Source organism: Schistocerca gregaria, chromosome 8, assembly GCF_023897955.1.
Source record: "Schistocerca gregaria isolate iqSchGreg1 chromosome 8, iqSchGreg1.2, whole genome shotgun sequence".
Classification (NCBI taxonomy): Eukaryota; Metazoa; Arthropoda; class Insecta; order Orthoptera; family Acrididae; genus Schistocerca; species Schistocerca gregaria.
In genome coordinates, this window is record NC_064927.1 from 323,067,537 (window position 1) to 323,095,529 (window position 27,993).

The window sequence follows — 27,993 nt, forward strand, 5'->3', positions numbered from 1 at the left end:
TGAGAAAATGGTCCAAAAATGAGAAAAATCATTTAGATTTGCTGTTCCTATCATATAGAGGGAGCCAAGAAATCATTCTGATAATTGCTACTTTTGCAGTGTTGATATTACTGGCCATAATTCGAAAAACAAGAAGGTAATAAGCTACCCTAACCTTCCGTCTGCCATCCGACCAGTATGACATGGTGTAGATTTGCCGGTTCCTGAACCACCAGATGATTTAAATTCTATTCCAAAAGAAGTATTTTGCAGTGTACAATCTGATTTAGATGAACTAGATGATGATGAATTCCATTGTAATACAGAAAGTCTAGAGCCCAAATTGTTTACTCATACCAAGAATAACGATTTGATTAGGGATCGGGATCCACAAAAGAAAAAAAATTGAATTGCTTGGCTCTAGATTAAAAGAAAAGAACTTATTGGCAGTTGGAACCAGCATATGCTTGTATAGATAGAGAGAGCAGCAATTTTTCAAGTTTTCTCAACAAGATTATGATTTGGTGTACTACTCACACATTCCCGGTCTGATGAATGAGTTTGGTATTGAATACAAAGAGGAAGACTGGAGGCTGTTTATTAATTCATCCAAAACTTGTTTAAAGGCTGTTTTATTACACAATGGTAACATGTATGCATCTACACCTGTAAGACATTCTGTACATATGAAAGAAAGCTATGAAAACCTATAAATGGTGCTAAATAAAATAGGCTATTCTGCTCATGGTTGGATGATATGTGGTGATCTAAAAGTAACATCCATGCTCCTTGGTCAGCAAGGTGGTTTTACCAAATTTCCATGTTTCTTATACGAATGGAACAGTATGGCTAGAGATCAACACTTATGCAGAAAGAATTGGCCCTTGAGGGAGTCTTTAAAAACTGGTGAGCAGAACAGTCTATGCAAAAACATTGTAGATCCAAAAAAACGTTCTCCTACAACCTCTACATATAAAGTTAGGCCTAATGAAAAACTTTGTGCAGGCTTTGCCTAAAGATGGACCATGTCTTAAGTATCTCTGCCAAAAGTTTCCACACCTTTCAGAAGCTAAACTAAAAGAAGGCATCATTGATGGACCTGACATTAGAAAATTGATGTTTGATGTTAACTTTGAATCCACAATGACCTTAAATGAGAAAGAAGCATGGGTATCATTACAAGGTTCTTGGGACATGAAAAAGATCCAGAATATGTTTCTATTATAGCTACAATGTTAAAGAAGTTTAAAACTTTAGGATGTTTAATGAGCCTGGAAGTTCACTTTTTGAACAGTCACCTTGATTACTTCCCGGACAATATGGAAGATGTTAGTGAGGAGCAAGGAGAGCATTTTCACTAGGACATTAAAGTGATGGAAAAACGCTACCAAGGCCGCTGGAACACCAACATGATGGGGGCCTACTGTTGGTCACTTCACCGAGAAGTTCAGCAAGCGACTCATCGTAGGAAAAGCTACTCAAGAAGCTTCAATGAAAAAAGAGAAAGAAAATACAAACCAATTCCAGCTGACAAGTTCAACCACTATTAACACACATCATAGTTTTAAGTAACTTACTGTAAATACAAACCATGCTTATGTTGTAAAAAAGCGTTTCATTAATTTCCCCATTTACCATATAGCACAGGATTTTTATACTATATAATAAAAAGCATATTGCTTAAAAACTATGGGTGATACAAAAAAACTAAGGCTAGATTTGGATTCAGCTTCATAAAAATTTATAAAGATCAGCTATCAAAGTTAAAAAAAAGTTTTTCAAAAAATTTTTTGTGTACATAAAAACCATTATTTGTGAACATGTAAGAAATAAATAAATAAAAATACTACTTTGGTAAAGTAGCCTTAAGTTCCATCAAATTTCTGGTTGTTGATTACTTTACTTTTTGATTTTTGTCTGTAACAATTAATTTATGGCTGCTGTTCTCAGAAACTATTTAAACCATGCTTACATTTACATTTCCTGCAGATCTACAAAAGCTGGTGTGAATCAGGCAGGAGATTTTGCAGAAGTGGCATACTTTATTCTGAAAAACCGATGTGGAGAAGGAAGGAAATTTACTGTGGCAGATGTGAATTCCCGTCTCGATGCACTGGCTCAGAAACATGCAGCTCATGATCCCAGTATGTATTAATAATTTGTTCATTTTCTGTTGCAAATATTTACAGTAGGATAGAACTATAAATGATGATGTAAGTAATTTTTAGCTCTTGGGCAAAAGGCCTTCTTTTGAAATAGAGAAAGGACACAGATTCACACAAGCACAACTCACACACAGGACCACTGTCTCTGGCCACTGAGACTTGACTGAGTCATAACTACTGAACCAAATGGGAGCAGCAATCTGATGGGGCGGTAAGGAGGAGACATGGGGCAGAGAATGGTGGATAGCAGGTTGGAGTTGGGGGAAGGTGTGGTGCTGCTTGTGGGACCGTGCATGGACTGATGGGGACAGGGTAGGAACTACTAGTTGCAGTCAGGAGATTTGAGGAGGTGAAGGTGAGCAGGAGAGGAGAGAAGTAGAGAAGGGGAAAAGAAGTGATTGATAGGATAGAAGGCTGTGTTGTGCTGGAGGGGATAGGTCAGTGGAGGACAGGGATTAGCACAGCTTGAGTACAGGGAGGTTATGGGAATGAAAGATACATTGCGGGAAGAGTTTACACCTGGATAGTTCAGAAAAGCTGGTGTTGATAGGAAGGATCTAGATGGCATAGGCTGTGAAGCATTCATTAAAGAGAAGCATATTGTTTTGGGCAGCATGTTCTCCATGTTCTCTTTAGGCCACAGTTCGTTGGTGGCTGCTCATGTAGACAGACAGCTTGTTAGTTGTCATGCCCATGTAGAAAGCAGTACATTGGGTGCAGCTTGTGGATTCTAGGTCACATGAACGATTTCACAAGTTCTTTCAACAACCTTGAATTCTTTTATCGAACTTGATACTTTGTCATGCATCACAAACCCATTGCCAAGTTTATGTTTACCTACACATCCACCATAAAATAGTATGTATCCATCTTCTTTATGAGTACCCTCACCTGTCCATCTTGTCTTGTATACTGTCACCAAGTCCAGTTTATATTGCATAATTTCTGAGACCTTAGGCTGGATGGTTCCTGGTCTATACAAGCTGTGAACATTCCAACACCCAAAATGAAAATTTTTAATTTGTAGGCAATATTTCCTTTGCACTTTTTGTCTTCCATTGTATTCATCCATGTCTGGGGCAAGTTTCATAAAAAAAGACTTTATCAAGTGTTAGGTTTGGAGTACACATTTCTGAAAAGATTAGAAACTTAGCTGCATGTGTTTCCAATCTCTCTCTAGAAGAAATGTGCAGTGATACAGTAATTTTTGAATGGTATGTGGGATCTGGAACCCAAGATTTAATATCTAGTATCCTTACATTCCCAACTAAAATGTCTTCATCAGACAGCAGCCAGTCCATGTGTGCTGCAGATCCATATCCTCCAGAAACTGCTCCCCCTGTGGTTCACAAATTTCAAATCTTAATGCATCCAGCTTTGTCAGTGATTCAAATTCACCAGAGCAACAACAAAATGAACAGGCCCTTCAGATCCACCCTACAGTTTCAGTCTTCATCATTATGATTACGTTTTATAAAATCAGAGATGAAATACATATACTTGCATACCCTATTCTTGTTCATTGTAAATGTTTAGAATCCAGGAATTTTTATGTTCATGTCTGTAAACTTTATAAGTAATATTAAGTGGTCTTCAGCCTGTCTTTAGAGGTCATGTCTAAGTTGCAGCCTCTCTGACACACATCGCCAGCACATCAGGAGCTGTTAAACAAACCCACTGTCCACTATACAGTGGGGGTTGCAGAAAAGGAAAGAAGTAGAAAAATTGTGTGTGTTCATGGAAAAGAAGGCTGTGTAGTCTGGAGTGGGAACAGGGAAGGGGCTGATGATTGAGGACAATGACTAACCAAGCTTGAGGCTAGGAGGGTTATGGGAACGTAGCATGTATTGCAGGGTGATTTCTTATCTGTGCACTTCAGAGAAGCTGTTATTGGTGGGAAGGTTCCATACGGCACAGGCTGTGAAGCAGTCATTGAAATGAAGAATGTTGCATTGGGCAGTGAGCTCAGCAACATGGTGGTCCAGTTGCTTCTTGGCCACAGTTTGTTTGTGGTCATTCATGCTGACAGACAGCTTGTTGGTTGTCATGCCCAAATAGAGTGCAGCACAGTGGTTGGTGCTTAGCTTTTATATCACCTGACTGGTTTCACATGTACCCAAGACTTTGATGAGATTGGTGGTTGCATCTAAGTCTACTACAGGAATATGAGCCATGTGCTGAGGGACTGGGAGCAGGGGTTGTGTAGGGATGGAGAAGTACATTGTGTAGGTTTGGTGAATGGCGGAATACCACTGTGGGAGAGGTGGGAAGGATAGTGGGCAGGACATTTCTCATTTCAGGCCCCTTCCCTATTCACATTCCAGCACTACACAGCCCTCTATTCCACCAGTGTGCCCAGTCTTTTTACTTCTCTCCTTTTCTACTATCTCCCCCCCCCCCCTTCCCAAACACCTCTCCCCTGTCCTTTGTCCAACCTCCCAACTACACTTAACTGCCCTACCCTCTCCCCACCTCATCTCTGCATACTCCCCAGCAGCACATCACTGTCCCTCACTCCTACTGTGCTATCTCGCAGTCTCCTCCTCACCCGCACCCAGTTAGCTCTCCCATCATGCACTGCTCCTGCTCTTAGTGTGGCTTCAGCTGACAGGTACTGTTGTCATATGTGTGTGTGTGTGTGTGTGTGTGTGTGTGTGTGTGTGTGTGTGTGTTCTACTTTTGACAAGGCCTTGTTGGTCGAAAGCTTATTTTGTGGCAGTCTTTTTACTGTGCCTGTGTGTGTGTGTGTGTGTGTGTGTGTGTGTGTGTGTGGTGTGTGTGTGTGGTCTTACTTTTGACAAAGGTCTTGTTGATTGAAAGTTTATTTTGTGGCAATCTTTTTATTGTGCCTATCTGTGACTCAGGATATCTGCTATATGGTGAGTAGCAACTATCCTTTTCATAAATTGTTATGTTCCAGCCTGGATTTTCCATTGTTTGAGTACCACATTTGTGTTTATTAATGAGATGGACAGATTCTAAGAGTGTAATCAAAATTGTGGAATGTAATCTTATGATTAACATTAATTATTATAATTGGGCTCATCAGTTCTGTAAGTAGGATGACAAAGCCGAGGAATTTGAATAGTTACTAAATCTAATGATGAATATTGTCTAATTCATCTGATGATGAATCTCTCAAAAGAATTGCTTTTCCAGTATGTTCCTTTTTGTTGGTAACACTGTTATATTGACTTTAAAATTCTTTTGCCGATACGTGGTAGTCAAGTTTTATAATTTCTTGGGATTATTCATAAGACAATAAAAGTTACCAGAACTCATCAAGTAAATCATTATTATTACATGTAAACTGGTAGTTTATATACCAATGCCCATGGCTTTCTAAATTTATTGAATATAAAAGCAAGTATGAGTACTGAATAGTATTTTGTTCAATTGCATGGGGAGCTGAGTACTGGATAGTATTTTGTTCAATTGTGTGGGGAGCTGGGCAAGGTAATAATTATAGATCATGCACATAGGACAAGGACACTTCCAATAATAGTCTCTTCTGGACATTGTGTTTACAGAAAAATATAATTGTCTGTGGGTATTCTAGTATAAATCTTGTGAGTGAATATGAGATCCATAAAACTGGGCAGTGGGAGTGACAACATACAATGCTTTCACATGCTTGTCAGATGAGGACTATACCGCATGCATAAAAAGTTGAAACATCACAGTGTCACACTAGGTATTCTGTCGTGCAGTATGTACTTGAAGCTGTACATACTTTATGACAGAATGCTTGGCATGTCACTGTGCCATAAAGAAGTAGTCTTTTGTACCGTCACTAAAGCTTTCATTTCCTAAGTGAAGACAGCTCTGCTTTGTCACATTTATGGCCATATTACATATCCTTGGTCAGCCTCACCTACAGCAAATATTTCACTGTATTGGACTGTTGGCAATGAAAGTGAAGACAACATTTATAACTGTGTAATGTGAGACACTGACTGACTCCATGACACTATGGTCCTCAGAGGACCTTGGCCTCCTTAATCACAGATTTCCAATCGTCTTGGTCTTCAGCACGCCTGTGCCTCCTCCTCGTTCCCACTGCTCTCAGGTCAGCTTCCACATCTTCCAGCCATCTTGCACCCGGTCGTCCTCTCCTCCTTCTACCACCAGGATGTCCCATCATCATCTTCTTCGGGACCCTTTCTTCTGTCATACGGTGGACATCTCCTAACTATCTTAGCCTTCCCATATTGATTGAGGTTACCAAATCAGGTTCTTTGTAGAGGGCCCTTATTTCTTCATTAGTTTTAATTCTCTATATCTCACCTTCTTTTACAGGACCAGAAATCTTCCTCAGCACTTTCCTTCCCCATTTATTTAGTTTCTTCTCCAAAGCCTCTGTCAGTACCAATGCCTCACTGCCATACATGAGAACTGGTTTGATCACTGTTTTGTAGAGTGTCAGCTTTAGTTTCCTATTTAGGTTCTTACTTTTGAGCATGGTATATAGTATGATCTGTTGGCAGCCTTAATTCAGTTTGTTATATCTGCCTCCATTTTGTTTTCTGGTGTTATTGCTGAGCCAAGATAAATAAAGCTATCTACTCTTTAAAAGTTTTACCCTTCTAACTGTAGATCATCTGTTTTTCTTCTATCTCTCTCAGTTGCCATGTATTTAGATTTTGTCTCACTAATTTGTAAACCAAGGTTCTTGGCAGTGGCTTTAAACTCTTTCAAGACTGATGTGAGTGCCTCTGTACTTCTAGCACTTATTACTACATCGTCTGCATAGGCTAAGATTTGCAGAAGTCTATTGTAAATGTTGCCTCCTGGATTTGTGGTTATTGGTCTTACTGCATTCTCTAATACCAGGTTGAATAGAGCTGCGGTTAATGGGTCTCCCTGTCTTAGTCCTTCTTCCATTGGGAACAATCTCGACAGACATCCCTGAACTTTAAACTGGCTTATGCTGTTTTTTAGGGTCATCTTTGTTAATTTTATTAGCTTCTTCGGAAATTTGAATGTCTGCATTTTTTTCTCACAGTGCTGATATTTTAACTCTGTCACAGGCCCGTTTAAAGTCTATAAAGAGATGTTCTAATCTTACATTATATTCATAAGTCTTCTCCAGCATCATACGTACTGTAAAGATATGGTCAGCTGTAGACCTCCCAGCTCTAAAACCTGCCTGGTACTCGCCTAGAATCTTTTCTGCTTTTCTACTTACTCTCCTTGTTATAGCCATAGAAAGGATTTTTTAGACAGTACTAAGCAGAGACATTCCTCGGTAGTTTTTACACTGCACGCATGATCCTTTCTTATGTATAGGGCAGATGGTTGCTAATGTCCAGTCCTCTGACATTTTCTCTGTTTCCCAGGCCATTGTAATTATTTTATGTATCCTCCGTACTAATATTTCACCTCAGTGTTCTATCATCTCCGCTTTTACCAGGTCGTGTCCAGGAGCTTTGTTATTCCCAGATGCTTTATAATTACCCTTAGCTCTTCTATCGATGGTGGTTCTGTGTCCACTGCATCATCATCTCCTCTCCATCCACCTCTTATTCTTCTTCAGTTTCTTCTCTAGCTCCCTCCATTTCTCTCTTCACTTACGATGTGTCTGACAGTAACACTTCAAAATGTTGTGGCAATGTTTCCATTATTTTTCCCTTTCCAACTATTAAACTGCCTCTCTCATCTTTCAGCATGTCCATCCTTGGCTGATATCCACTCTTTATTTGTCCCACCCCATAAAAGAATTTCCTCCCCTACTTATTTTCAAAGTTCTCCAGTATTTCATCCATCCTTTCCCTTTCCTGTACTCTCTTTTTAATCTGCACTAAATTGTTAGCTACCCTTCTCTTCTCTTTTAAGATAGCCACATTATTTCGTGCATGTCTCTGTAACATTCTTTGTCAAGCTTGATTTGTATCATCTAGGGCCTTTAACATCTTCTCATCAAACCATCCATTTCTTTTCTGCTTTCCTCTTTCTCCAAGTATCTCCTGAGCTGTTGTATCTAAAGCTATCTTAGTCTCCTCCCATAGTGTGTTGATATCCTTTCCCTCCATCCCACTGATCTTTTGCAACTTCTCTTGCACTTTGTTCCTATACTTTTCCTTTTTCTTCTGATCTTTGAGCATCTCCACATTGTAGACCTTACTTTTCTCCAACCCAGCCCTTCTGACTTTTATTGCAAACCTTTCTAAGGTTTTGATTCTTACCAAAATATTGTCTGAGACAGTATCCATGCCTCAGGGACTAATCACATCCAAAATATTTGAAGCATGCCGTCCATCTATCAGTACATGATCTATTTGATTTCTCGTCAACCCATCTGGTGATTTCCAAGTCCTCTTACAAAGGTCTTTGTGTGGGAAAGACATGCTTTTAATCACTAGTTCTGTGCTAGAAGCAAATTCAGTCAGTTTCCAACCATTGTTATTTGACTCCAGGTGTTTACTACGAAGACCTGCCACCGTTTGGTTCTTTTTCTTTACCTAGTTAGGCACTCCAATCCCCCAGTATAATTTTGACATCATACTTTGCCAGCTTATTATATACTTGCTCCAGTTTCTCATGCAATCCTTCTGTCTCTTCTTCAGATGCATCTTCCATTGGGGCATGCACACTAATCAGTGAGAAGTTGGAGAATTTTCCCTTCAGCCTCAGTCGACATAATCTGGGGTTTTTGTTTCATATTCCACCATGGCATGACTGACAGACTTCTTTACCATAAAATGTGTTCCCAATCTATTTTCTTCTTCCCCACTATTGATCAAGGTATAATGCTGGAGATCAACCATCTCTGTTTGTTTCCATCTTATCTCTTGCACTGCTGAAACATCAATTTGGTACCTCAGTAATTCCTCCTTGAGCTTCCTACTGGCTCCCGCCTGAAAGATACTCCATACATTCCATGTTCCGATATACCAAAATTGTTGCCGTTTGACATGCCTTGGTTGTCGTAAGTTTGAAACAGTCTGGTTCTCTCTGTGAATTGGTTGCTGAACAATGTTTTTTTTTCTGATATAAGGTTGTTAGCCCCATGATCAACCCCCAACCTGGAGGATCCAGATTTGTATTGGGTTGACTCCCTTAAGGAGATTGGCTTCACCACACCTCTAGAGCCCTCCCTGCACTATGTTGTAGGGAATTGAAAAAGACAAGGAAAAAGCATAGGCTTAGGATAGGATAGGACAGGAAACAGGATTGATAGTTTGTTGTGGGACACACTTCGTCTGGCTCCTTCCCTTTGGCCTGTCCGGCATGGGTGACCCTGCTGGCAGCTATGCTACTGCCGGTATAGCCCTCCGGATTGAGAGCATGTGAACCCCCTTGCCTACACAGGCAGTGCTGCGTTAAGGCAGTGTCCCCTGAGAAGGAATGTGCGACACTGTCAGTTAGAATGATTAACAGAGCCTATACAATTTTGTGCCAGTACATAAATAGACATTCAGTTCTTAAGCACATTTCCACTATTTAATTTTCAATTTGTTTCCTTGTTAGTTACATAATTTGTGTATCATGATACAAAAAATTATGAATGATTTAGGACTTTTTAAGGCAATTTACCGCTGAAACTGTGAAATGGAATTTGCACAAATCTGCACATCAACACTCAATTTAGAAATTTCTATGATGCCAAAAATAAATCTTAATGGAGGCATATGTTTCATGCACAAAGTAATTAAACTCAACAAATGCTTGTGTGTTGCAGTGAAATAAATAAATAATTGTAAAATACACTGGAAACAGTGAGATTCTAAAACAATGACATGCATGATTTTATTGAAATGTCATTAATATAAAAACAAATCATGGTTTCACAAACATCTACACTAATATTTCACTTGCAGTTTGATAAAAGAATCAAAGTGAACTCAAGGAATAAATAAATAGCATGTAATTCAAAAAGTTAATAACAAGCTTAGAAACTTTACAACAGATTTTGCTTCTTTGGCAGAACCAGCTCCAGTGCAATCTTCTTCACCTCAGTGCCTGATGGTCTCTTTATGCCCTTCTTTGTGTGCATGTGCTTCTTTTCTGTAGAAAAAAGAAGCCTCTGAGGTTCAATTTTTTTGTTAGCTGGTTCTATGGATTTGGAAGTGGAAATGGAAGGAGCAGCAGAGTTTGTCAAATGTAAATCTTCTGCATCTTTACTACAAACTTCAGCAGAGAAATAAATTTTTTCACTGCTTGCAATCCTTCTGAGATTCAGTTGAGTTTACAATTCTTGTTATATTTTCAGTATGCATCATTTTTTCTGTCTGCAAATTGGTCTTGTCTTTCAATATAGTGCACAACTTATCTTGGAGGATAATTTTCTCTTCTTGTAAACTTTCTGCATACTTTTTTGAGTAAATGCAGAGTCCTGTTGTTTCATTGCATCACTGACTTTAATGGACTGACAAACAAGATTTATTTGCTTGCACATATCCCAAGCAATCACTGTATCAGTAAAAGTGCAATGGAAACTGTGTAAGCAAGCATTAAAATCAATGCTTCGTAGGTTACAGCTACATTCAGTTTTCTGCACTGAAACAACATACAGTTCATCTGACTTTTCTGACATCACATTCCAATAATCACTTTCTACCTTGCAGACAGAATTTTCAGGCATCTCTTCAGACCACTGATGTCTCAGTATTAAAGCAGATGGTTTCTTTGTGGTTTTGCCTCAGTGAACAACAATAAGTCTATCAAATAACATATCCCTCAAGAACTTCATCAAAGCATGAATGCCCTTATCCAGCCTTTTAACCTTTTTGTCTTTAAGAGAGATGTGCTTCAGTTTGTTATCCATATTTTCAAGAGCCATATTCGCATTTATGCCAGTATGCATCCTGTAGCAATGAGCCCATTTTGAAGCACCATGAAAAAACTTTTCAATATATTTTGCAAAGTTTCTGTCAGGTCACTGGCATAAAGCTTGTCCAGTAAATTTTTTGCCATGACTTTGAAAGAAAAAGGGTCTCTCTCATATGCCACTTTCATTTTTTTTATAAACCTCAACCTGCATGTCTTTTTCTTTTCTTTTATTTAAATTTTGTCTCCAAGCACAATCTACATGCCAACTGCAATACAGTTGTTTAGTTGTACTCTATGGTTGTAAGGACATCCATGCATTAAAACATCTTTCTGCCATGTCAGACATAAACCATTTAGGTTTCAACTCAGAAGCCAAGCAGAAAATTATTGTCTTATGAAAAAGGTCCATAATTACTGTATCACCTCTGTCTGAAAACATGAAAGCACAAGGAAATCCATTGTGCATGTCATCATAATGTGAAAAGCAAAAGCAAAGCTTGTAAGCATTCAGTCCTTGGGTCCCATCAATACAAAGACAGTCATTTCCAAACATTGAAATCAACTGAAGTTGTGTGTCATTTGGAATTACAAGGCAAAAGCCTTCTGTTTTGAAATGTGAGATAGTCAGATACAGGTAGGCCTTGAGGCTTGTGCAGATGAATAATATTTGGAGTATGTTTCATTTGATTTACCCACACATCAACACTGACATAATCATTACTATGAAACATAGCACCACTATTTAAATTGTACTGTTGGAAATGTTATGCAAATCCTACCTGTTTTTAAGAGCAAACAACTTACTTCATTACCAGCCACAGAATCACAAATACTATCAAGAATACATACAGAGGCATTTTCATTTCTATTTGTGATGCAATTTGATGTTTATCATCCTCTGAAAGATTCCTTCTTGCAACATCAAAACAGGGACCAACATGGTTTGCTAGAAATTCAACGGATGTATTTTCAGTTTGCACTATCTTCATGGATGGTCAGTGGGCATTTATTTTATTGGAACCCAATACTTTCGTTGCCCTAGAGTTTGCTTCTTCTGAACTAAAATGCCCATCATGATGACAATACAGATGTGTAACAGTTGCTCCATATATATTTTTCCTGGATGAGATGGATTTTACATAAATCAATTTGGTCTCACATTCCAAATTGTTCTTCCACTCACAGGACTAATCCATTCGTGGAAACAGGTAACACTTTTTCTCCAGTTCAGTCTTGTGAGTTACGACGAAATGTTCACCCATTGTTCTCCGCAGTCCTTTGTAATTACACTGTGGACAAATTAGATGCAGTGACCATGTCTTTTTAACACTATTTTTATGCACATTTTTGTGCCTTTCCAGGCCAAACAAATCTCTGAAGCACTTGTTACAGCTGTCACAAGTGTATTCTACTTTTGGATGAGATTCAGATGCTCCCTGGTTCAAGAAGTTCATCACACTTCACACGTCATATTGTGCAAAAGTTAATTTATTTGGAAAATAATGCTACTCATGCAACTATTTGCAAATATTTTCCTGCGACTGATAAACGGTACGCTAAACAGTTGTGACCTCACACTCATCCAAAGCAGTTAGACTTTATGAAGTATAGCATAGTCTTCATTCTAAAGGCTATGATACATTTTGCTGTTGGCAGACACTTATTATCAGTAGTGCAGGGCCACTATGGGAGAGACAGGGGATCAATGTGGCGTGCTGTGGTGTGATAGTTGTGTAAGGCATAGGCTGTTGGGGTAGATGGATGGGCAGCTGCGTGAGTGTCCTGGGTGTTGGTGATGATGGCACCTGTGTGTTGACACCCATTGGGTCAGAGGCAGCACTGGTGTAGCAAATGGGTTTTCTGTAGTGCCCTGGATATGAGGTGGTAGTCAGGTGTCTTGGGGCCATTGTTGGTGGAGGTTCTTGGTTCGATGTTGGTGGTAGTGACATTAGTGTCAGTGGTGTCAATGCCATTAGTGCCATCGTGGGGGGCTGGCATTGACAGCAGTGCTGGCATCAGTAAGCGCCAGTCAGATGTTGACAAACATGGTGGGTAAGCTGGGAAGTTTTAGATCGCGCAGTATATAGGCGGGCTTCAGCCTATAGATTGAATGCTGGTAGAGATGACATGGCAATGCAGGGTAAACATATTGGAGTCCCACTTCAGGACTTGGTGTGGATGAAGTAGGAGCTAGTGAGCATTGATGTGCAGCATAATGAGGGTGCATGAGGTGAGATTGCTGAGGATGAATATCCTGTGTTCGCCATGGCACTGGGGTGGGGTGGGTTACAGGTGGGTCATGCAGTCCTGCAAGCTGGCTTGAATTCAGGCAGGCTGTCATTTGTGGGCAAGTCGGGAGGAGCTGTTCCACCTTGCTGTTGGTGGCAAGGTGGAGGCTTGACGTCAGGTGCAGGTCAGTGCTACAGAGGTGTATCAGTGCCTGGAAAAGGGGTGATAAAAATTGGTACCCATGGTCAGTTATGATGTGGTGTGGGCAGCCGAAATGGACAGTCCACTTGGAGACAAAAGCAGCAGCTACCATGCTACCATGGCGGTAGAGAAGTCTAGTATCAGCATTGCCACAGGCCAGCTTGTATATCTGTCCACCATGATGAGGAGATAGTGGCAGTCATCAGATGGTGGTAGAAGGCTGACGATGTCCACTTGAATGTGGGTGAAGTGATACCACACATTTGAGAAACTGGCTTCAAGGATGTGTATGTGGCTGCAGACCGTGGTGCACTGATAGACAAGGCAGGTGCAGGCCCAACTCCTGAAGTTCCCCTGAATACATGGCCACATGAAGCATTGTATTACAAGAGCAATGGTTGCATTCGTGGTGGGGTGTGTCAGGTTGTGCAACCAGTCAAATGTTGCATTTATGGAATGCAGTGGGGAGGAATGGGTGTGCAGTGGAAAGGAATGGGTGTGGTGAGCCAGTGAATACAATGCAGGAGATACTGCTGTTTGAGCCATGTGTAAATTTTGGTTGGAGGCGGAGTCCAGAAGCAACACCCAGACTTAGGCAGGAGAGTTTCAGGTCATGATCTGGGGTGCATCATAGCCCAGGGAAGAGGCAACGGCACAGGTAGGCTGAGGCAGTTGCTGACAACATTGTCAATTCCAGGTGATGTGATGTATATCAATTGTAAATTCAGAGATGAATGACAGCTGCCGGAATGGACGTGAGGAGCACTGGTCACAGTCTTTTGCAAGGGCAAACAAGATGGGCTTGTGGTTGGTAACAACTGTGAAGTGATGGGCCTCCACCAGTGGTCAAAATTATTTAATTCCCTTGTAGATGGTAAGGAGCTCTCTACCATATGTGCTCCAGTGTCATTGTGTGGCAAAAGGTTTGCTGGAGAAGTAAGCAAGTGACTGCCAGGTGTTGGAGGTGTGTTGCTGCAGGACAGTGTTGTTAGCAATCTAGCTGCCATCACCACAATGGCAATTGGGGTGTTGGTAGTAGTTTAAAATACAGAGGAAATGATGGAGGTCTTGTAATATGTCTGGGCACGGGAATTCGAGGGTAGCTTGCACCTTGTCAGGTAGGGGGTGTGTACTGGTGGCAGGTAGAAATACCACCTCACTGGCATTGAGAACACACTTTGCTCTGTTGACGATGATGCCAGCATTCTGGAGGGGGTCAAAAACGTTGCAGTGATGCTCATGGTATTCCTCAGGTGTTGCAGAGAAAAACAAGTACATTGTCCAAAAGGCAAAACAGCATGGCAAGCTTTGTAAGATGCTATCCAAGAAACGCTACCATGTTTGGGCAGCATTAGGGGGGCTGAAGGTATGAAAGTGTTCTCATAGAGACTAAGGGACGTGATGATAGCAGTTGTCTGAATGTCCATGGGTGCAACCAGAATCCAGGTGAAAGCCGTGGCGCATTCGACTGTGCTGAAAATTATAGCCCCAAGCCAATGTGTTGTAGCGGTGTAAGAATGGAGACCAGTCAGGGATCATGCAAGCGGTTAGTTTTGAGTAAATGCTGCGTGGCCACCAGGGACAATCCTCTTTATTGGCAAGGTGAAGGGCAAACGCCCACAGGCCCCTCAAAGGATGCTGCATGCCAGCAGATAGCAGCTATTTAAACTTGGCCTTGGTGATCTTCAGTTTTGTGGTGCTAGGGGCCATGGCTAGCAGAAGATAGGCAGTCTGGGGTGAAGTCATTATTGTGGACAATTGAATGACAGATCTCTAAAGGTGCATTCGGCAGATGTGTGAGTGCAGGAAATTGTGCTAGGAGGTCAGCATGTAGACTGGAATTGCCCCCTGTTTAAAAAAAAAAGAAAGAGGAACAGCAAAAGAAGTGGTGCACATCGTTGATTTCCCAACATCACTGTCAGTGAGGTGCTGGCCAACAATGTTAGGAAGCAGATGGTAGTGCCATTGAAATCCATTCTGATAATGGGATCAGTGGTGTCAACGACAGCAAAAGTCCACAGGAGGGTATTGTTGCAGGCCGAGTCTAGAACGTGGCAATGTGTGTCATAGTTGATGATGGTAGAGCTATTTACTTCTGTTAGGAGGGTGGCTAAGGTCGTACCCAAGGTGCCATACAAGACACCTCAGAGAGACAGACTACTCAGAGCTAGTGTCATTCAGGACAGGAACAGCGTGGTGAATGAGCATCACAGATGATCATGCACTGGGAGACTGAGGAGCAACTAGGCGTGCCAAATCCTAGTGGCTGCTTGCATTTGTGTGTCAAGAGCAGGGTTCCCTGCAGTTCACAGCATCTGGGCTGAAATACTCATGGTACTAGGAAAGGCAAGCCTTATCATGAAAGCTGTCAGCAGGCTGGCTGGAGCTGCAGTGGTGGTAGCTGTCATTGTGTCAGCAGCTGGTGCGGTGCAGATTGCAGTGTTCGAAATTGAGGTGGGCTGTGGTTGCCTGCAGGATTATCATGTCAGCACTGAGGCAGACGAACATGTTGTGTACTCCTGGATGCTGGGGCTGTGCTGCAGGCCAGCAGAGAGTGGAGTGGCTGGTGATGTCATTAGCAATGGGGGTGTGCTTGTGGTGGGGAGGATGGCGTAATGGTCATTTGACTTTGCTGGGTGGGGATGGGTTGGCATGCAGTGGCGTTGGCAGGCAGGAAGGCCAGCATCTCTTGCAAGCTGTCTGCATGGCTGGTGGCGTGGTCAGGGAGAGGAGAGCATGTGATGCCACAGCTGTCTGTATCGGGGCGAGGAGGTGAGCCAGTCATATGTTATATAGGAAATCATCAGAGACCATGTGTGGCTCCATCAGGCTTCAGAGATGATGCAGAAATTTCAAGCATTCCCAGTCCATATTCTGCTTGAGGAAAAAGATGACCCAGATGTACTGCATCTCGAACAACATGAGTTTTGTAACGAAGTGACACCTGAGTGTCTCATAGCGGTTGGTGGATGGGGTGACAAGATGATATCGTGAATCTCTGTCGTATATGTCGGTTTGAGCTGGCTGATTACCATAGTTAACTTGGTGGCTTTAGGATGATGCCACAGCTGGTTACCATGGCATCCATAGAGGAAAACCACAGGCACTGGACTCAGTGATTAAAGGGTGGCAAGTAGGCTGTGGCACAGGCAGACGCAGTGGTGAAGGCAGGCGGATGATTAGTCGTCAGTTGCTTTGGGGCCATTATGGATGGCGACAGTGGCAGCAGCAGCACTTACAATTGCTAGTGGGGGTGTTGGTGTGGAGTCTGGCATCTGGATTTGGGCCGACAGCAGTTGCATCTGCACAAATTGCACACACACAGTTCGGTGTTCCAGCATTCCAGCCCCATGAGGCACATGGCCAGTTTGGTGGTGATGTTGTGAGGTGATGGGGCAGTGGCCACATGTGGCGAGGTGTCGATTGTGCCATTGGTGGATGCCATGTTGCTAGGCTACACAGGCTATGAACACATGGGACACAGGTCAAGGGAAGTGATGCAAAGCACAGTAGCTGCAGAAATACATTAACAAAGCTGCTGGTGGGGTGCACATGTGCACAGGAATGGGAATGTGTGCCTATCAGGGTGAGGCAGTCAACGACATGTGAAATTTGATAATGAAGCTGCCATATTTTATTGCCAGACCACTGTTGTGGGATCATTTCCCTACATAATTTACTAAAACTATTACAGTGTAGTAAAGAGTGGCATCCTAGGAGCTGTATAAAGGACTGTTCTACAAATGGATGGAAAACAACACTTTATCAAAAACCAGATTGTTACACCAAAGGGACATGAATTACTCTCACAGATTAACTGTCCTTGCAGGAGGTCACTTGGTAAATTCTACCCTGCTAAGTAAAGGTGGCCGCGCGGGATTAGCTGAGCGGTCTCGGGCGCTGCAGTCATCGGGCGTGGGTGTGTGTGTGTTTGTCCTTAGGATAATTTAGGTTAAGTAGCGTGTAAGCTTAGGGACTGATGACCTTAGCTGTTAAGTCCCATAAGATTTCACACACCTTTGAACCTTTGAAGTAAAGGTGCATGGTGCAATCATCTCTCATTGGGACGTATTGGAGGAAAGATCCGAAATGAAGATCGTGCAGCAGTATTCATGTTGTCACCAAGTGAATGGTGGTTGGATTGTTTGTGGCTTGAACTTTGTCACTAATCAGGTTCTGTAGCCGATGTGGACACAGCAAAATGTGTGTGAATCTTCAAACTCTATGGTGCATTTGTGAACCACAAATGTGTTGCCAATGCACAATCGAAACAATGCTGACACCAAAAAGAGAAGAGCCAGACTGAGTGAAGCTAGGCTGATGGAAGCCTCGCCAGACCCCAAGCTACTTTCTGTGCACTGGTAGCCAGCAAGCACAGTGTTTGGGTGTCTGGTCACATGGCAGAATCAATAGTTTGTGGAGACGTTGGCTTGAGAAAGAAAACTCGGTGCCTTAGCACACGGTCCAATACAAGGCCATTGGCAAAGGATGATACAGCATCATTTGGACTATTGGTCTTGTTCAGATTTTAAAGTAATCATGACCACCTGCTTACTATCAATATAAACTTGTCCAGGCAATAACAGCATCCCCTGGTGAGGAATGACTGCTAATCTCTCTCTCTCTCTCTCTCTCTCTCTCTATCTCTCTCTCTCTCTCTCTCTCTCTCTCTCTCTCATACACACACACACACACACACACACACACACACAAACACGTGCGCGCTTGAGCTTGGCCTAGGACAGATTGCATTGGCCTGGAGGCTTGGCACAAGCGTTTTGGAAACTACCCGGCGTCTCAGGTGTTTGAGGAGTGCTGTGGTGAGTGCCTTCAACACATGATGAAACCAAGGTGAAACCATGTCCAGAGATCATTGGGTTGGGCAGCCACCCACAGTCAATAACCCGTGCGTGTGCCAATGTTAACACTCTGACTTTGGCAACTACAACTGAAATGGGCATGTGACTATCAGCTCTGGATGTTGGCACAGTGTCAGAGCATTGCATTGTCTGATGAATCCCAATTCCTTCATCACCATGCTGATGGGAGGGCGTGAATCTTTTGTCTTCCAGGCAAACAGCTCCTTGACACCTATTCAGTTGGCTGGAGACAAGCTCTTGGGATCATTCAAATGGCCATCCATGGGTCCAGTGAAGTTTGTGAAAGACATTATAATGACCAAGCAGTTCAACACTTCATGACTATGATGTTTCCCAATGGCAGAAGCATTTTTCAACAAGATAATGCACTATGTCACAAGACTAGTGTGTGATGGTGGGGTTCAAGGAATGTAGCGGCGAGTTCCAATTGATATACTGGCCCCAAACTCATGAGACCTGAACCCAATTGAACACACCTGGGACGTGACTGAATGTTGTGTAGAGCTCATCACTCCCTCCATGGAATTTGTGGGAATTAGGTGATCTGTGCGGTGTCAATTCCTTCCAGTGACTTACTGAGGCCTCATTGTTTATACACCATGATGCATTTCCACTGTTATCCATGCCAAAGTTGGACATGCTGGCTATTAGGTTGGTGGTCGTAATGTTCTAGCTGATCAGTGTATAATGTTGTTTAGATTTAATAACCTTTTCCAATGGTCTCCCAGAAATACGTACATGGCAGACCATTGTGTCTCAGGAGTTTCGTACAGTGCCAACAATCAATAGTCGATGAGCAATGACACAGGGTTGTTGAAGTACTCGTAAGCAACCATAATGTTGCTGGGCTGGTTTTTTATCCACACGGCATGGGACAGGCAATTTAAAGCAGTCTTTGTTCTTGTGCTAATGTAGAAGGTTACATACAACATTAATGGAGTGAGACTAGTAATACAAACTGGAGTCCGTATCATGGATGATGACAGTTTGTGCAGGTTAAGGCATGAACAGCGGTTGCATTGTTGCTGGTTCCATGCGACAGCTGCGGTACAGGCATAGATGTGCTTTGCAGTTGAAGAAAGTGTATATTCTGCAAATTACATCTCTTGCATGCTTGTGTAGAATCTATTATCTCCCACCGCCATCAGCAATAACAACTCACAACAATGGAAAAAAAGTCACTAAATAACTCACTGCAGTCATGCTTAATGCTGGCATTGGCTACAACATACGGAGCAGAGCACTCAGAATGCTACTGAATGTTACTGACTGCCAAAGAATGCATTGTGTATGTGCACAGAACAATCCTAAACTTGGCCACCATCATTCATCACTCCAACTATGGTAAGTCAGGGGGGCAGTTTCTGTACTTTCTTGATCATGGCAACTTGCATTTGTGGGCTAATAGTGAGTTGTGTAGGTCATCATTCATTTCTGTAATTTTTTCAAAGACTGCTGTAAACATATTTCAATATGTAATAATATGTTGTTATATTTTAATATTTAATCACTATTCAGAGTATAGTTCTGTTTTCTTGTACTGCTGTCACAGATCCAATTACTCATCAAAATTGTGTGTATGTCAACATAATTGTTAGACATTCTCTGATCTGCCTGGCAAAAGTAGTGAGCCACCCAGAAGGGGATGAGGAAACCAAAAGAAACTTCAGAGGTTGAGAGCGTAGGTGATGTTGGTTTAGTAATTACAAAATTGAGTTAAATTTGCAATGAACAGTGATGTACCTCTCCAAAACTGCAGAAGAATGAGATATCTCCCAGTGTCACCACTATACTCACCGAAAATTATCATAACCACAATTCATTGTTAAACACAATGCAAAGCCATTCATCGGCACTCTGTGATTCCTGTTCTTGGCAGCACTCCAGACACAGAAATTGCTATTGTGGTGTTATTGGCAGCCTACCCAAAGGACAATAATTCTGTAGTTCAGCTGCTGCTTCTCTCTGACCAACAGCGAAGGATGCACAGAATGGTGCAAGAAGTCCATTACTTGATCTCAGATGGCAGGCATGGATATAAAGGGGTTACGACGTGCTTGATGCACAATACGGTGATCCTCCCTTGTGGTGGTTGGACGTGGTTGACTCGAACTTTGATGGTGAGTATGCCTGCCCTCATGTTCGTGTGCGGTTCAGCATTGCACCACTGTTGTATCTGAATTCCCACAAATCTGGATGCTGTACGATTTGACCAGCCAGCCAAATGATGACACACAGTGAGGCACCTTTCAAACTTTCTCAGGAGCTAGTGATGTTGTCTCACAGGAGTGCAAGGCATCCCCATGTCCTTCACAGGGATCACTCAGTGTCTGAGACTGTTCACCCTCCTTCCTTACATACTTGATCAGGCCCAGTAGCAACACTAAACATGACAACACTAGTGCGACTCACTTCTGGTGTGTAAGAAATTATGTTGTTGACATCTGACTATGTCTTTTAGGTGTTTTTTGTCAACCAGTGTACATGCAAAAATCTGTATGAGGGTGTGCTGAAAAGTAATGCCTCCAACTTTTTTGTTCCATTCTCAATATACGTTGAGGCATTACTTGTCGTACACATTACTTGGTCGACTTTCCCACTCCTCTGATGATAGTTGCTACCCTCAGCTGCTAGAGGGCTCCGAATATTAGAGGGTAACATGGCCAGTGTGTCATGTAACTATGTCCGTGCATGAGAAGCAGCATGCTATAATAGAGTTTTGAATTTGAGGTGTTCATCTACTTTTTCAGTAATCTGTCCTTCAGCATGACAATGCCAGATCACACAAGGGTGCTGTAACATCTGCAACAATCCTACACCTTGGGTTCATTTGTCGTTGATCATCCTCCATACAGCCCTGACCTGATTCCATCTGATTTTTATCTGTTCCAAAAACTTAAAAGAACACCTTTGAGGACTTCACTTTGATAGTGATGAAGCAAGCAGAGGTGAGGTTGTGGCTCCTTCAACAAAATCAAACAATGATGTACCTCTCCACAACTTCAGAAGAGTGAGATATCTCCCAGTGTCACAACTATAATCACCGACGATTATCATCAGTGGTAATGCAGAACTGCAATGCACTGCATCTGAGCATGTACATGCATTTGTGTTCATATAAACAGAACAAAATTTACTACTTTGTGATCAGTTATTGTATTAGTAAACAGTAATATTATCAGCATTACCACAGGTTCTGGAAATCAGAGAATATCAGGGAAATTCAAATGTGTCAGGGAAATCAGAGAAATGTCAGGGAAATTTGAAAAAAAAAAAATCATTATATGAAATGGTTTGCTTACTGAGATGCCATGCATCATCACTCCCTCATTACTACTGCTTCTCCCCTTCCTACCACTCACCTCAGCTTGCAGTCCATGCTGCCATCACTTGTTGCCACTAGCCTTGCAGCTGCAGATGAGAGGCAGGGAGGTGTGAGGAGTGGTTTGTTTGGATCTGATACTCAGAGACTGTAGATTCAGTGGCCAAAGATGGTTTTCATGTGTGCATGAATTGTGTCTGAGTGATTGTGTGAATGTATGTGCACTCTCACTTTCTGACAAAGGCTATGGTCGGAAACTTAGTTGTGAGAGTGTGAGTGTCTTTCCTGCATGCCTGTCTGCAGCTCAGTGACCATTTTTATGGTGAACTGCCTATCATCATTATTATTGATTCTCAGAGAGTCTGTACAAGTTATCTGTTGCATGGACTGATCACTGCAGTCCCATTTTATCAACATGCTGTCTGTGACTCCTGAATATCTGGCCACACTAGTGAATTTCCATGACAGGCCAAAACTGCAGGCCATTTCTTCAGGCATTTCTATTGGATCGGGCCTGCTGATCTGAAGCCCTTTCTTTCCCACTAATGTGCATGTCCTGCCCATCAGCTCCAGTCTCGTCAGCCTGCCCGCAGGCCAGGTCTGTTTGTGTGTGGCATAATGCCTTCGATTTTTATGGTTTATACATGATCAGGTGAATACATGGTTATAAATACAAAATCAAATAGGGGTAAGTTCAGAAGTAGGTTTAATAATGAATAAAATATAGGAACACAGATAAGCTACTATGAACAGCATAGGGAAAGTATTATTGTAGCCAAGACACACACAAAGCCCACACCTACCACTGTAGTAAAAGTTTATACACCAAATTGATCCGCCTATAATGAAGAGATTGAAGAAATGTATGATTTGACAAAAGAAATTATTCAGATAGTTATGGGAAATGAAAATTTAATAGTCATAGGGGACTGGAATTCGGTAGTAGGGAAAGGAAGAGAAGAAAAAGTAGTAGGTAAATATGGACTGGGGGGAGGGGGGGGGGGGGGGGGGAGGAATGAAAGAGGAAACCACCTGGTAGAATTTTGCACAGAGCATAACTTAATCATAGCCAACACTTGGTTTAAGAATCACAAAAGAAGGTTGTGTACATGGAAGGGGCCTGGAAGGTTTCAGATAGATTATATAAATATAAGACAAGAGATTTAGGAACCAGGTTTTAAATTGTAAGATATTTCCAGGGACAGACGTGGACTCTGATTACCATCTATGAACTACAGATTAAAAGTGAAGAAGCTGCAAAAAGCCAGGAATTTAAGGAGATGGGACATGTATAAACTGAAACAACCAGAGGTTGTAAAGTGTTTCAGAGAGAGCATTAGGGAACAATTGACAAATACAGGGGAAAGAAATACAGTAGAAGAAAATTGGGTGGCAGGATCAAGAAGGTAAGTAGACGAGGGCTAGTAGAAATCCTTGGGTGATAGAAGATATATTGAATTTAATTGATGAAAGGAGAAAATATAAAAATGTAGTAAATGAAGCTGGCAAAAAGGAATACAAACGTCTCAGAAATGAGATTGACAGGAAGTGCAAATTGGCTAAGCAACGATGGCTAGATAACAAATGTAATGATATAGAGGCATATATCACAAGGAGTAAAATAGGTACTGCCTACTGGAAAATTATAGAGTCCTTTGGACAAAGGAGGACCACCTGTATGAATATTAAGAGCTCTAAGAGAAAAGCAGTCCTAAGCAAAGAAGGGAAAGTGGAAAGGTGGAAGGAGTATATATAGGGTCTATACAAGGGTGACGTGCTTGAGGACAATATTTTGGAAATGGAAGAGGTTGTAGATGAAGATGAAATGTGAGATATAATACTGTGTGAAGAATTTGACCGAGTACTGAAAGACATAAGTCGAAACAAGGCCCCAGGAGTAGACAACATTCCATCAGAACCACTGATAGCCTTGGGAGAACCAGTAATGACAAAACACTACCATCTCATGAGCAAGGTGTATGAGACAGGCGAAATACCCTTGGACTATGAGAAGAATACAATACTTCCATTCCCAAAGAAAGCAGGTGTTGACAGGTGTGAAAATGTGTGCTCTCCATTAAATCTCCCCCACATGGTGCCATCAATGTTGTGGTTGAGCAGGTCACTACAATGATTGTATCTGCAGCGGAAAATGCGATGCCTCATTCTTTAGGGCGCTCCGGTGAAAGCAATACCTTGGTGGCCACCAGAAGTCGCTGAGGCAATTAAAGAGCGTTGACTAGCTCTACAGTGACATAAGCGGTACCCTTTCCTAGAGCACGTAATTGCCTTTAAATGGCTCTGTACCCGTGTTCACTAGCTTATAAAAAGATGGAAACAGGGGTGTTGGGAGAGTATGTCTCAACCATTAGGTGCCATACATCACCTTACCAAGTCTGGATGAAGATCAGATTTGGTTTTGTGTGCCAGACCCCGACACGTGTCCTTGGCATTGCCATCGATCATGCGTTATCTATCAATGCAAACTCAATTGCCGAGCACTTTGCTCAAGCCCCCTCCCCCCCCCCCCCCCCCCCTCTCCCCCTGTCTTATGCACTCTCAAACAGCAGATGGAAGGGAAAGACCTCTTGTTCATTATATGCCAAAATAAACCCTATAATGGCCCATTTACAGCATGGGAGCTCTTCAGCGCCCTTGCACATTGCCCCGACACAGCTCCTGGGACAGATCAAATCCCCAGTGAGATGATGAAACATCTCTTGTCTGACTACAAGTGACATCTCCTCGTTATCTCCATCATACCAGTGCACAAACCCATTAAAAACCCACTTGATGTGGATAGCTATCGGCCCATCAGTCTCACCAACATTCTTTGTAAACGGCTAGAATATATGATGTGTCGGCGGTTGGGTTGGGTTCTATGTTGTTGTACACAAAAAAATACTTTCATCCTGGTAGTGTCTTGAATGATGTTATCATTGTTATAGTTTTAGTTTCTACTGTGACGTGTTCCTAAGACAACTGTGTATTTGCAGATACTGGTTAAATTTGTCATCTTTGTGGCTTTACAGAAGGCTGGTATTTACAGATGGCAGTAAGGTACAAAAGTTCGCATCTGAGAAATTTGTGTGCAGGAGGAGACAAGGCACTGTCAGAATTAAAGCTGTTGTGAGGATAGGTTGTGTATTGCTTTTGGGTAGCTCACTCAGTAGAACACTTGGCTGTAAAGGCAAAAGTCCTGACTTTGAGTCTTGGTCTTGCACACAGTTTTAATCTGCCAGGAAAAACTGAAATGTGCATATGGTTTGGGCCTGATGGCTGGTGCAAGTCTTTTTAGTTGATGCCACTTCGCTGATTTGCTTGTTGAATCTGGCAGGAAGTTTCAAATGTGTGTGTATTCTTATTTTTGGGCATCATGTTGGATGGAAAATTGACTGGGTAGGCAAAGCCATGTTACATGGAGACAAGTAATTAACACATTCTGTTGATCACCCCCTTCAGTTTTGTCATTCTTTTTTCTCAGTGCAGGCACATTTTGCTGCTCTCCTGCATGAACCTCCTTAGTGATTTGGCAGCATAGCAACTGAGGGACAGCTAACTAACAAACTGTACTCATTAAACAAAGAACCCATCCACAATGGATCTCCCCAGCAGAGTGAAGTGCTGTTGATCCACCTGTCTTTAAGGAGGGAATTGTCATCAGGCATGTTGCACATATTGCAGTAGGACAGTCTACAGTTTGTTGTGCACAAAGTACAAGAATTGCAGTATGCTATATCTATACACAATGTATTTAAGTTGAGGAGTCTCTGTTTTAATTAATGAGTGTAAAGCATCTTTTAAATTCACACTTCATGACAAATTAAAACTGTACGCAGCACCTAGACTTGAACTCGGGATCTTTGCCATTTGTGGGTAAGTGCTCTACCAACTGAGCTATCCAAGCATGATTAACGATGCATCCTCACAGCCTTACTTCCACCAGTACCTCACTATGCAGTGGAGTGTGCTCTGAGGTGAAATTTCCTGGCAGATTAAAACTGTGTGCTGGACCATGACTCGAACTAGAAACCTTTGCCTTTTGCGGGCAAGTACTCTAGCAGCTGAACTACCCAAGCATGGCTTGCAACCCATTGTCACAGCCTTACTTCCACCAATACCTCATCTCCTATATTCTAAAATTTACAGAAATGCTTCTGTGAAACCTGCGGGGCTAGTGCACATTTTGCTGCAGAGTGAAAATCCCATTGTGGACATATACCTCTGTCCATGGCTAAACCAGGTTTTTCTGGGGAACTTCAGTGAGGTTTGGAAGGTAGGTGACGTACTGGTGAAAGTAAGGCTGTGAGGAGGGTTTGTGAGTCATGCTTGGGCAGCTCAGTTGGTAAAACACTTGCCAGTGAAAGGTCTAGAGTTCAAATCTCAGTCCAGCACACAGTTTCAATGTGCCAGGAAGTCTCATATCAGTGCACACTCTGCTGCAGAGTGAAAACTTCATTGTGTATCTCTCAAACTGTTGTGTGATGCCTCAAGTATTTACTAAGGTACTGAGGCAGATGTTGTAATGTGTTGCACTGTGAAATGGCTCAAATTTCTTTTCTTTTTTTTCATATTGGTATAAAATGCAATAAATATATTCCAATGTTTGATCCATTTTTATTTCATTAATTTTTTTTATTATGTCTCTCAAATACTGAACTCTCAATTTATTTTGCTTACATATGTGAGTGTTTCCTTTATTGATCAATGTAGGAATTTGATGGTTTTGACCACTCCACTAACAAAAATTTTGTCTAATTACAAAATATGCATACATTTATGGTCTTTCATCTGCTTACATTTCTATATTAAAAATTTCATAGGCATGGCTGTCACTTACAAATCAAACTGTGTGACCGTTAGACATGTCTCAAGAGATTTATAACTCTGGTTTACATGAACAGTGTTATAAGAGCACATCCTTTTAGTGTGATGATAAATTAATTACACATAACTGTCTTCCATCGATGCATGTAATTACCAAAATGTCTATTGGTGGATATATATTTGGTAGCCTCTAGATTTCTTGGAGCAATGAGTGTCCTTTTTAACATTATTGTTATTGTATAGTATTTAAACAAATAGTGACAACATCTGTTTCAGGAGGAATGGATGATGAGTTAACACAATTATTAACTGGAATGTCTGAAATGGAACAGAAGTGGTTAATCAGGATGATACTGAAGGACATGAAGCTTGGTGTTGGCCACATTGGTACTTTCAACGCATTTCATCCTGATGCCTCAGCACTGTATGATGTATCAAATGATCTAAGCAAGGTAAAGATTATATCCCTCTCTGTCTCACCTCTATTGATTGCAATAAGAAAATGACAGGCGTACTGAAGAGAGCAAATAGTGATTTCAGTTCTTACTTTATGTAAAGTGGAATGAATCAGTGTAACAAAACACCTGTAATACTGGAGTTTCTCCTGTGTATTAAACAAAACAGAATGCTGTCATTCATAATGTAGTAACAGGCATGGTGAGAAAAAATTGTATATAACTTTATTGCAAAATTTAGACTGTAAAAACAGGATAATGCACATACGTTAAGCCCCTCCATTTATGGGGCAAATTATTAATACTCTTACAAATTGAGCATTAATGTTTAAGAGACTTCTGTCAGATGAATTGTAGTCTCTTTCTGCCTTTTTGTATTTTTCTTGATTCTTCTTTTTTTTAAAAATACTTCATTCCTACTGACATTTGATACTTTTGAGCATGAATTGAAGTCAACAGCCATGCTAATCTGACCATTTGGTACTAAGAAGTATGTCTTGGTGAATGATGCAGTGATTCCTGTTAAAATTACTGTGCTGGAGCAGTGTCCATGGAAGGAACTATATAACAAGCGGAAAATGTTTTTCTGTTTTTCTTCATTATATTTCCTTCTTATAGATTTCTCAGTTACTTTCTCTCTTCACAGTTTCTCCACTAACAGTTTTCAGTTTTTTAGGGTTGATGTTTACAATGCCAACTCTTCAACAGTTGTACATTGTTGAGTAATTGCCATCATTTCATATATACTACAATTATTATTTCCCTGTCTCATTATAAATGTAATCAGCAAATTATTATTATTTTGTGTGGGAAATATAAAAAAAAGACAGATGGCACACCCAGCATTAGAATGAAGCTATAACAACACAGCTGCAGATTCCACATAGTGTCCATTCTTTTGGACATATCCAAAAGAACAAACATCATGCAGTCATGTAGAACAATATGTGTGCCAGTGTATGCCGTACTGGCATTCAAACCTATACTTTTTTTCCTTTTATAGGTAATGTTTTACTATCTGAGTTATATGAATGGATCTCTAAAAGTTTTGGTGCGCCTGTATAAATCTCACAAGATTTTCCAAACAACAGTGCTCTCCTGTTACATACTGAATTAATAATCCTGAGTGACAGTCTATAAAGTGTGACAAGCAGAAACTTTTC

General features: G+C 41.5%; 2 protein-coding genes across 8 annotated transcripts in view; both read left to right on the forward strand.

The window, feature by feature from the left end:
* Positions 1–27,993, forward strand: part of LOC126284945 (DNA ligase 4-like) — a 616,842-nt gene that overhangs the window by 109,126 nt on the left and 479,723 nt on the right. The gene's annotated exons all lie outside the window — the stretch shown is intronic.
* Positions 1–27,993, forward strand: part of LOC126284944 (DNA ligase 4-like) — a 295,121-nt gene that overhangs the window by 109,110 nt on the left and 158,018 nt on the right. For all 6 annotated transcript variants that reach the window (XM_049984208.1, XM_049984209.1, XM_049984212.1 and 3 more), the window contains exons 4-5: positions 1,969–2,123; positions 26,652–26,827. In XM_049984208.1, coding sequence (XP_049840165.1) covers positions 1,969–2,123; positions 26,652–26,827 — 331 coding nt within the window. The remainder of the gene's footprint in view (positions 1–1,968; positions 2,124–26,651; positions 26,828–27,993) is intronic.